Source organism: Vollenhovia emeryi, unplaced genomic scaffold (genome assembly GCF_000949405.1).
Source record: "Vollenhovia emeryi isolate VEMERY1.0 unplaced genomic scaffold, V.emery_V1.0 DF939127.1, whole genome shotgun sequence".
NCBI classification, from domain to species: Eukaryota; Metazoa; Arthropoda; class Insecta; order Hymenoptera; family Formicidae; genus Vollenhovia; species Vollenhovia emeryi.
The window spans coordinates 1,452,301-1,464,537 of NW_011967239.1; the positions used below are offsets into that span (position 1 = coordinate 1,452,301).

At 46.2% G+C, this 12,237-nt stretch overlaps 1 protein-coding gene across 4 annotated transcripts in view; it reads right to left on the reverse strand.

Moving 5' to 3' along the window:
- LOC105568791 (amyloid beta A4 precursor protein-binding family B member 2-like) overlaps positions 1 to 9,804 on the reverse strand; it is a 95,257-nt gene extending 85,453 nt beyond the window's left edge. For all 4 annotated transcript variants that reach the window (XM_012024740.1, XM_012024738.1, XM_012024736.1 and 1 more), the window contains exon 1: positions 9,261 to 9,804. In XM_012024740.1, the coding sequence (XP_011880130.1) occupies positions 9,261 to 9,282 (22 nt within the window). In that variant the 5' untranslated portion in view covers positions 9,283 to 9,804. The remainder of the gene's footprint in view (positions 1 to 9,260) is intronic.
- Positions 9,805 to 12,237: the final 2,433 nt, after the last annotated feature.

Here is a 12,237-nt window from a genome sequence, read left to right on the forward strand (position 1 = left end):
GCTTCGAAACCGCCGACGAACAAACCGCCCTCAAACGCCGCGCCCCTTATTACCTCTCTTCCCTTTTGTAGCAGCTACTCGATTCGGCTTAATCACGAGCGGCAATTAATCCGGATAATCCCGAGTCCGAATTTAATACATTTGGTAAACGTCTCTACGTATCGTATGAAAAATCAAAATGATAATTTCACGAAACGAGGTCCCCCTGACAAAAATTAATTGTCACCTCGTGAAATAATATCTTTGTGCACGAACGACCTCCTTAGGGTTTGCTTATTAATATCTTCCGTCGGGGAACTAAATATATCCCGACGTGGGCGATCGATATATTTGAATTGGTTAAGTTAAAGGAGACACCTGCGCGTGAAACTTTCATAAAATTGCTCTTTCGGCGAACGTGAATTATTCGAGCATAATACAATACTTTTCGCAAGCTTAACCCGGCTAAATAGTCTTAATCCTCCAAATTAATTAAATTCAAACTACCCGATATAATTACAATATTAAAATATTTAACCGCTAAGTATTTAACCAAGCGTTCTGCTAGCAAGCTAACACAATGACGGTATAACTAACGTCGGCGTTTTCTTCGCAGCATGACGCGCGTTCGTTAAACAGCCCTCCCGCCGAATCTTCTCATTTCGCACCCTTCCCTCAATACGCACGTAAATGACGCACGCGCCACCCCCGCAATCTACTTTTCTCACCAGATAAAACAGCCCCCTCTTTCTCTCTCTCTCTCCCTTTCTCTCTTCGTTCGATTGTTCGCGGAGAACACGACGCTACCCCGTGCCGTCATCTCGCTGGCGTTCCAGGATCGACACAATATCCGCGTGTTTATCGCGGTACTCGTTCCACTCCCACGCCGCCGCACGTGTGTACACGCAACGACGCGCGAGGGCGTAAGACCAAAGGACGAATGGTACGCGAAGGTAGAACTGAGGTTGATGCGAAACCGATAATGTCGCCGCATCCCTCGGCTAAGGGGTGCGCTCGATCCGCGGTAGATTCCGGGGGCGCGAGAATCCCCCGCGAACCCCGCGGCGTTCGCCTTCGAGGATCGCCCCCGTCTTCCGGCCTGCAGACTCTCTACCGACTTCGACGTCGCGCCAGTTATGCCGGTCGCAGCCGCCTCCAATACGAACAAATATGTATTAGATTTTTATTCGCCTCGTCGCGGGGGATATTGCAAATGGAAAACGCGTCTGCGACGAGGCCGCGTGTCTCGTGAGATGACTCTCGGAGGCGCGTATACGCGCGTGCGTATGTATTTCTTTTTACAGTACACTGTAAAATAGTGTGTAAAATTACATACGTAATAAGTGTGGCGATTATACACTATTAATAACAGAAATATATAAATTTATGTACTTTTACAAAATTGTTTCCTCTTTGTTGTGTAACTGCTTACTTATACATGATGAAAAATTACAAAAAATTGTAAAACTTGCACAATTAAAAGCAAGCAGTTTACTATCACATAAGGTAATAATTTTACCGACAAGGTGTAAATTTACCATAGACACAATATATCTAGACCGAGCATTGAGCAGTGGGGGTAGAGGTTCACGTAGGAAAGGACAAACTCTGTTTTCTGCTATTTCGTTCTCTCTCTCGATTGCATGCGAACGCTCAAATAAAGGCAAACGCTCGATCTAGATGTATTATGTCTATGAAATTTACCGACGTATGTAAATATACACCTTTAATAGACGGTCGCAATATTGCCCACTATAATCATTGTAATTTTACATGCAATATTTTTACAGTGTACGTTTGACGCGAGGCACCGCGATAGGCGGTACGTTTGTTAGGTATGATAGATTGTAATAAACCGTAAGCGATGTAGTGTATCCGCGGGGTTCTGTAAAACTTGGACGCGACCGCACGAAGAATAGAATGAATCAATGGTGATTTCATGCGCGCGGTGACACGCGAGGAGACGGGATTTGAGTGGAACAACGGCATAGTTGCGATACAAGAGATCGCATCGTATAGAATGTTGTCGCGATTGCATCCGTATTCAATTGCTAATAATTCACGACGCTCTGAGAATTTATATGAGAATTTGTACATGTCGAGGGCACGTTGCACGAGATAGTTTCCCGTGCAGTCATTCCTTTTTCCCCGGGTATTCTTTGCTCGGTCTCGGACATCGTAAACGGGAGGAAGCCCACAGCCACGCGTATCGGACTTGGCGCCATTCGCTTACGATATATTACGAAACTGTCCCATTGTGCCGCCGGTATGTGCACTGCACTCTCGCGCGCGCATTTCAACCCCGCCGTTTTCCCGTTCTTCCGGTACACCTGAGGTATGCACTTTGCAAGAAACTGCCGCGCGGCCCACTTTAGCGGGACGACATTCCCGCTACGGCCAACTGCCGGTTGTGCCTTCTCGCTTTGATACATGCCGAAAGTTACGGAGAACGCCAGCGCAACGGACGACGTTGGCATCGCGGGGGGTAAATCGCGGACCGCCATAAGTGAGAAAAGCGAGAAAAGAATCTCGGGGTCTCGGACGGGGATGCTCATCGCGGATGCGTCTCGGGTGCTACGTTCATTCCGCCCTGCGAGAGACGGCCTGCATGTGGAGTGGCCCGACGTGAATGCAACGCCCATCGTCCACGATGCATCGCGCCGACCCGCCCGATGCATGCATGCATCCGCGGCGTGTAATGCTCGTATTTTACCGCGTGAAGCATCGCGGGGGATGCGTCGGACGATTTACGAGGGCGGGGTGATTTAGGGGCGAGACTACGCGAAAGGACCGGGAACGCGACGGAAATGGTATTCAAGATATTCAAGCGGAGTGCTGGTTCAAATCGCGATTATTATCCGATAAGTGGACAAAGATACGTGGAGAAGAGGTTTTCGTTTCTCTCCTGACGTTACGTCTCTATTCCTCTCGTAAGTATAAAAAAAAGATAAGGACCTAGCACGCACTGCCGATTGGACGTATCGATCCAAGTGAAAGAACAAGCGCAAAAGCGATACCGTCCCGGATGAATCCCGCGCGATAGAAAAGCCAATATTATTACGGGATACTTTTTGGGATAACCAGGCATGGATTTCTTTTGAGAGAAACGGGGAAATCCCTCGGGAGCGCGCGCGGCAGTGTCTGTTCTAAAAGAAGCGCGCGCACGTTTGCTGCGCATGAAGAAATTTAGGTCGACCATATTTTCTTGAATCAAGATCCTCCGACGCAGTAAACCGCGAAGCGTCGATGCAGAAATTGCAGCCTCAAACTGTGCAGACGTGGATTCTACAATTTATGGCCCTTGTAAATGCAAATGTCTACTGCCGAGCACCGAGTCGCCGTAATTGATGGCGTTAAACGATTTAAGTAAACGACGAGATCACTTGTGCCGCGCATTAAACATCTTTGTTTATCAATATGTAAAATAACGAAATACATTTTGAAATGTAAACTACTGTAGAAATGCTCAACACAGCGTTGCTTTATTCCGCTGTTACGCCCCTCATCACATTTTAAAATGGACGTCCGAGAGCCGCGCTCGAGAATATTGTTAAGTAACTCGGAGAGAACCCGAGGCTCTTAATAATTTGAATGGGTTTTAGGTATCAGTTTGCCCTCCAGAATTTAGACTTCGAGACTCGCGATTACGTCGAGTGTAGTCTCGTTTACGCGGCGACATAAAGCGACGAGATTACGATTACGCGGCAACAGAGATTAAACGTGGTATACTTGGAGATATCGGATCCAGGAAGCGAAACGACGGTGTACCGAGGAGCATACGTCGTCGGCCTCGGGCGATCGATTGGCTCCAGGTCGTTGCGTTCTCAAATAACATCGGTGATACATCGGTAATATTGCGTTTAGTTAATATTACCGTCGAAATAATAGCGCCGCGCCAGAGTGCGCGTTCGAGGCTCCGCAAATCCGGCTCGAGCCCGCGGGGCGAATTTCTAACGTCGTATATTAAATTCTGCTTGCGTTGATAGGCATAGTTCGCGAAGGTGGAGTACGCCGCACATAGCGCAGACTCATTACTGTCGAGCCACGCGTCATGACTGAAAACCACCGTTCTATTTCGTCGTCGTCGTCGTCGGAATGACGACGTCACAACGGGGTCGGTAAACAGCAAGCACGGTTTTCCCCAACTTTCAGGTAATTAAGTGCGTCGAAACTTGATTAAGGCTCATAATTGTGTTTTATAAGGAGCCCGTAGTACGGCTTTTTGAAGCCGTGCTCTCTCGCAGCGGCCCCGTCGACGACAGCGCGTCGGATACGTGACCGGATTGATAAGAGCGACGAACTTAATTATTATCAATGGTGATTTCAACAGCCGCGCGTTTGGCCGCCACGTTAGGCTGTACAGGGACTTAGAATTTGAAACACCTGAAGCGACCTCGTGTATTAGGCTTCAAGCCAGTTTTATCCAGTTCTGGTACTTTGAGCATTTGGTTTTACTTCATCTTCGGTAGGCTGCTAACTTTGCCTTGCCGAAGGGAACCTCCCAACTGGAGGACTAAACCTAAAGGGGTACGTGTGGCAAGATACTCTCGGTGGTTGCCACTTCTCTTCGGGGGATTCCGAAAACACCCAGCGGTGTCCGTGGTTTTAAACTCGGATCTTTCCGTTCGTTTGTTTACTAAGCAGCGCGCATTTCTCTGCGCCACACTCGCCACCGCCGTAAAATGTTAATTGTCATAAATGTAAAATATAACGCAAGCACGTTTCTAAACTGCACTTTCCCGTAGCGATTATTTAAAATTGCCTCTCAGAGCGTAATACAAATTTTTCATGCTTCCTTTTACGAGAAAACGAGCACACCTAAACGCGCGCGTTTCGGTTTTCCTTACGCGCGAGAAAGCTTAAGCTTGTTAGCCGCCAGTTGCGAAATACTTAATCTTGTATAGTGTATTATCGCGTAACACGTATCCGCACACATAACGGCGAGAGAGCCCGGTTGGGTTGTGTCACGTTATCACCCCGATGTGATAGAGTCTACGCCGTTCTATATTCGTTCTATTTTATTATCCTTCTCTTTTGTCCTCGTTACCATGACGATGCCGACGTTCGGAAGAGATATTGAAGTCATTCCCTGCGCAAATGACACTCGCTTGTCGATACGCTGCTCGTCGCTATCAATATCGATGTTGCCGATATAAAAATAATGGACGATAAAAATGAACAATGAGAAAAAAAAGATGTTACCGTCAGGTCGCTCGCGATTGTGCCATTTTCGTGATGACATCGTCAGCGCCGGGAGATCCGCTTAAAGCGTAATTCGAATTCGCAGATAACGTCAATCAGTCGACGGCGAGCAACGCCAATGAGAATTCATCGGCATCGATTTCCGGGCAATTCTCGTATCGAGGTATCATCGGAATGTCGCCGGCGGGTTGGAAGTTGATGATAGAGGAAGGGACCAACGAATTCGCCAAATCGGCCTAGCTACGGCGACAATTAGCTAATGCACGGAATTGCTTCAGCAACACTGTTACGTCTACATGGTGTTTGCAGGCGAATACTATGTAACAGTTATGGCTCACGTATTTGTATCTCGTTGACGTTTTGCCTTGTCACGTTCAATCAAATTATTTTATAGGATAGAATAATTGATTTTATAAATAATCTGTTATTATTTATCCTTAAAAATTTAACAGATTTTCGAACAAAGCAATTAATAAACGACCAAAATTCTCAAGAGTTTTCAGTAAAATAATTAATTACAAGGAATGCTCTATGGCTGATAAAAATTCGTTAACTTTTTGATACGCGTTTTTCAAATATCATGCCGTTAAAAAATATAGCAAATCGCTGTTTTCTGTTGTACAGACGAAAATATATTTAATATAAATCCAATATTAATTTAAATTAATATTCAATATTATTTTCGTTCTGGGAGAACTTTCTGCGGTGCAATTCCAGTGACTATTTATGATCGCAAGATCGCATTTTTCACGACGAGCGAACGGAATCGACTCGAGGTTCGATGACGTATTGTCGGAAGTGACGAACAAATTGGACAAATTGGCAACCGGTATCGACGCAACAATTAGCTAATGCATCGAAAGGCACGCCGTTGCACCAGCGCGGTATAGGCGAGTTTTACGAGCCAATGGGAGCTCTAGGGCCGCGAGAAAATTCGCTTTCCCAGATGCCCTCGGCCCAACCCCGCCGATAATTGCGGACTATAAAGTGCGATCCAACATTCGCCACCCTTGTGGCCAACCCTCGTCTTTTCTCGCAACGAACTCGGAGAAAGATCGTCGTATCTCTTTTCATGCTATTTTCTCTATCCTACTTTCTCGTTCTCTCTCCTTTTCCCTCGGATATTCGCGGCGGAAGACCGACAATCGCCGTTCCGAAAGAAAGGAGTAACGGAGCAGTTACGAGGGTGAATCCCCGCGTTTCCTCGGAGATTTTTAATGGTTATCGTTTTTTAATGGACCCAGCCTGGTACGTATGGCCGGCAGAAAAGATTACGGCGGAAGGGATGCATTGTTGCATTTAATGGCGAGAGATCGAGAATTATTTGGGCGGTCTTGAATTAAGGTAAAAGCGACAAAGGAAATATCTCGAACCGTATCCTACTCAACACAATAAAATACGGAACGAGATTTTTGTTATCACGCGACGGTGAAATGTCACTGTGTGAAATTAGAAACTTAACGTGCTATTATCTTGTGCGCACAATTAGAACGATAAATAACTTATAAAAATTTGCATGCGTGATTATTTTCACCGCATAATAAAACCTGTATCAGTGTTTCGGTCGTAAACACAGGATCTGGACCATCAAATTATCGTTCTATATTAATTTGTAGAAATTCCGAAATTATGCAATTTACACGCGTCATTATTCCAGACACGCAATTACGCAGCGCGTGACCGTTTACGCCGGCGCGAATTATTATTTAGAGCACCGTCGGGTGACGTTACATTGTACATTCAATCACCGAGCCGATCTCTTTAAAATGACGCACGAGGCAATGCGGCGATATTTATTATCATTAGCCGTGCAAGCGAACACGCTTGTTTACGCGCCGATATACGTGTTCGCGGTGCGATGGAGGCCACATCGTTGGTCGTAAAGGTTTAATCGATTCTCGACCGGATCGCGCACACCGAGCACACGCGACATATATTGCAAATCCCAATCTGCCGATTTCGTCCTTTTTACTATTCCAATGGCGTATTCGCCCACCTATATTCCGTCACATTGCACTGATTTCATATAATCGAGTCCGTATCAAAACGAGAGAGTGCACAGAGTGCAGATCCCCGCCGAATCCGTCTTTTTTTTCCGACAGTAAGAAATAACGCACAAAGAACATTCTTTGTTCTGTTTAGAGGGGGAAAAAATATCTTCACCGCAGGTTCGGCCAACAACTTTTTAACAAACGATCTTTATCATCCCTGAATCAGATGGCAAACGATTTTCATCGTCCCCGAGGTAACGGACAACCGTACAATTCGATCTCGGAATTAGACACGACCGCACTCTCGTCGAAATGCGATCGGTCTTGCCTGGTCATCGTAAATTTTTTACGGGCCTTTGATCGTGCCGTGTCCGCGATACTTATCGATCGCGGCCTGTGATTTCACTCCTTTCGTTATTCGCGCGGCGTACTTGACCCGCCGTTTCCATCACGTCACGCTAATCGACCGCGCGGTTACGTAAAAACCTTCTCACGATTTTATACGTTCCCCCCGCTGGTATATTATTATCCGAAAATCAAAACTACCTCCCGGCAGACAGCAACGTTCTGCAACAACACTAGTTTCCAATTGCAATTAGCCGCCAAGCAATTATGCCGACTTCCTCCGGCTCTTAGTCATCATCGATCGAAGTTACTCATGCGATGTTGCGCGAGATAAAATGTTAACAGTTGTAAGCTCTCTCGCGCTCTTGATTTTCAGCTTCTCGTTTGAAGTCCCAAGAGTCAAAAAGGAAAATAATTAGGTGTGACACAACACAATATAAAATCTGAGCTCTTTTTCTAAAATTAAATCTTAAGTCTTTTGGCTACAAATTCCCTGCTTAAAGACACAGAAATATGCGAGAGAAATGTACTCGATTTTCAGTTTCTCATTTGAAATCTCAAGAGACAAAAAGGAAAATAATTAGGTGTGACCTAACACATGACGATATAAAATCTGAGCTCTTTTTCTAAAATTAAATCTTATGTCTTTTGGCTACGAATTCTCTGCTTAAAGACACAGAAATATGCGAGGGAAACGTGCTCGATTTTCAGTTTCTAATTGAAATCTCAAGAGTCACAAAGGAAAATAATTAGATGTGGCATAACACATGACGATATCAAATCTAAGCTCTTTTTCTAAAATTGAATCTTAAGTCTTTTGGCTACGAATTCCCTGCTTAAAGATACAGAAGTGTGCGAGAGAGAGAGACAAGTCCCTATCGCAAAATCGAAGCGTCGCGGTACGGAATGAAACTCGAAGTGCAATTGCACCCTTCTCGCCATTCGTCAGACGTATCTCGTCCACCCCCGTCGGTTGTTCCGTCACGTCGCTCTGATTTCGCGTGATCGAACGCGTGCAATGAGCCGTACTTTCGCCGGTCACGCGACCAAAGTTTTTTTTCGTGCGATTTCGTTCGTGCGCGTTTGTAATCGACACACCCGCTACGTTTCGCGGTGTGCGAAGACTGGAACTGACGTGGAAACCTTTCGCATATTGCGAAAGGTAGAAATGCACGACAACGTGATTGACTGCTACATTGAACGCCCGAGATAATTCGTTATGTATGACAGACAAAAATTAAGGCGCTCTTGTGGCGGGCACATAAACCCGAGGAGAAACGCGAGAGCAATTTTCATTATGACCATTGTTCGTTCAGCCATCTGTCGACCTTGTTGAATAAGAAACGTAATCTCGGTCGAAAAATTGACCTCTTAATCTTGAGACGATGGGGAGCGTATAATATAGGGCGACTAATTTCACGAGGGGCACTACTGTCTGCTAGTCTAAACGTATATCGGAGAATGGAAAGGAGGACGGGTCTGGAGCACGTTTCACTTACAGCTCACGCAAGATTAAATACGTAAGTGTTAGGAGACGAGATCGATATTGATAACTTGGACCACAATTCAAAGACTGCAAAGCTCAAGTGAGTGCTGAAACTCGATTGTTAGCGTTAATTAATAGTGTCTGAAAGATGAAACTATACATGTAAATACATATTTAATACGGATGATATCGGACGTCCCATAAAGTTGTGGAACGTGCTCGGAAAGGGTGACGACGACGGGGGACATATAACTTACGATTCGCTCCGTGGAGGACCATCGTGTGGCCGCGTTCTACACAACTATAAGTGTCCTCGATGGCACCCACCGGTTATGTACCTCTACAACCGCGAGCCCGGAAGCGCGACGCGCGAAAAATGCCTCGCACCTTGAATCACCCCCGTGCGCGCGCGCGCGCGCGCGATTAGCTCATTCTTTCGCAAGCGAGTGCGACTCGGGGATACTCGGGAGGGAGGCGAGAGTATTCGAGACGGCACGGGATTCCGAGTTCAGCGCGAATGACGCACCACCATATGACGCGAGAAAATGCCGATGTGTCTCCCGCAACAGCCGATACTCTACTTCTCCCTCATCGAACGACGAATCCTTCGTCGGTCGCGTCGATCGTGCAATTCGAGAACCTCTCGTTCAATCTCTCGAACTCATCTTATCGGGGGTAACCGCACGGAGTTATCGAGAGTTCGCGGGAAACGTCGGAAGCGATTAATACGACGAGGATTTTTCGAGGTCACGAGCGGACAAATGGCACCCCGAGACGTTGGGGCGTCGCGGTCGTCGCAGTGTGACTGGCGAGACTCGCGATCACCCCCTTCTCCGTTCGCGCGCATCGCGATCCCCTCTACTCTCTCTCTTTCACCCCCCAGCACCCTCTCTCTCACGTCACTCGGCTACCCTCCCACCCCTCCTCGTCCCTCTGCATGAGCGCTCCTGTCTTTTTCCCTCCTTCGTTCCATCAGTGACTCCCGCCAGCATCCATATCTCGTCTTTTCTTTTCTATCGTATTTTTTGTCTCTATCTATCACACCCTTTGCGTCATGTACTCGCTCACCCTCCTTCATCCCTTGAGGTTTCTCCGTACCTCTCTCTCTCTCTCTCATTCTCTTTCTCCCTCATTCTCCCTTCTTACTCGGTCTCCTATCTACCCCTGTTTCTTTCTCTCTGTCGCACCCTCGGTTCTCCCTACTCGCCTTGTCGCGCGCGCGTCTCCTTCTGTCCCTCAGCAACCCTCCAGACACTGGCCAAGCTGGTCACGTGAACGCCAGCTCGGCCAATCGCGCGCCGGGTGACGTCATCCGCGTGGGCTCTCTCGCACGGTTCGGGAAAGAAGTCGCGGGCGTAAGGGTGCATTTGCGGACTCGGGGGGGGGGGGAGACGTGTTTCACACGGGGTAGGGATGGATGGCCGGTCGGTTCAATCTATGGACGACGTGTGATGCAACGGCGGGACAGACGATCCTCAAGATCCTACGGAAAGGATTAAGGCACCATCGCACCGATTTGTTAAAAGCAATTTTGCCCCAGCTATCCTTTTCTTTGGAGAACATCAAGAAGTACATGGCAGAACTGTTTGGCAAGTTGCCGCGCATCAGAGCTGTTCTGTGCACAATTATATTAATTTAATTTATTCTTTAGGACTTTTAAATAGATTTCTGTATGTGTTCTTTTCGTACGTACGTGTATAATTTAACACGGGAGTTTATAATAAAACATAAAAATATAAATATATAAACAAAGTCGGCGATCGAGCTTTTAATTTAAAACCTGTTTTACCAACATCCCGTTCATTTTCTCTTTTATTTTACAAACAATCCGCGTTTAATTTCCATCTCTTCATTTTGCTATTTATTCTGTTTTGCATTTACACGTTGTTACGTAAATTCATGCGAGAGTTTTTTTTTCCCCCTAGCGTCCATTGTACTTAATTAACTCTGATCCATTAATTCTGCAACGACAAAATTTCTCGATGCAACAAAACTATTACGCTCGCAAGAAAATTCTGCATGTCTGTCTCGAGGGGGAAAAAATAGATCGTCGATGCAAGTCGCAGATTTTTTCTCTCAGGCCAGGACGCTTCATGGCGCATCTGTACCATGAAACTAGAGGCAACGTACGACCATAAATTGCGTCGCACCGAGAACGGCTCATACCGAGGCCCATTTTTCTCCCGGCCGGAAAATGGGTTAGTGCCGAAAACCTTCCTGTTTGTATTCCGCGCTCGAGTTGGGCCTCCTTTTTTCCCTCCGCAGACATTACGAGGTCGTCGTCACCGAAATGAAATTCCGCGCCGCATAGCCGGATGATGCGCACCGGAGAAGTGGCGGCTGCTAACGCGCTAAATCAACGTTACGTATGGTTCTCATAAAAGCACGGGCTCCCGTAGAATCTCGTCGAGGCGGCCAATCGATTGAAAAACACGTCATTGATGCATTTCATTACAACGTGATTGATATACGAGTCCTGCCACGATTGGCGATCTCATTACGTTTTCACTCTCGCGAATGCCAAGATAATCACGCACGCAACAAAATCTACGAACATTCGTTGTTATCCACTCATAGGCAATATATACGCGAGTCAATCAATGTCTCAATGATTTGAATATGCCAGAAGGTTACTCGTGAATGAGTCATTTTCATAATCGTATCTTTTACGTGCGAAAAATACCGCAACTAAAAGAACAGAAAAAAGAAAGGAGGGAGAAAGTATAAGGCGTTTAACATTACTGAACATTCATTTTAAGAACAAAAAATCCCCTTTGGTGGTAAAAAGACTCTCGCACGACTTCGCCGTTACTGCGATCGGACGCTGCCAGATGTGGATTTACTAGGAAAGTTTTATGCACCGACAGAGAAAGGGAGGAAAAAAAAAGGAAAATGGAGAAGTCAGTCGTAAATCTTGTGCCTCGTAAAATTTTCCATTCGTCTTTTATTTGCATTTCGCCGCAACTTTAGCCCGGGAAAGACGGTCGTAATTCATCCTTTCTTATGCATGTGTAAGAAATAATGCGGGTTAATTCGCGACGTGTTAATTTGCTCCTGTTAATCGCCGCTAATATGATTTGAGAGCTTCGAAAAGACTTGACGGTTCGATAACTTTGGAAGAGAGCGTCTGGTGTACACCTTGATTCGAAAATGCATAAATAAATACCTAGGAAGCTAAAATTCATTCACTCCGCTTGGCACCACCGCGCCTGATGCAATGAAGTGTGGCAGCAA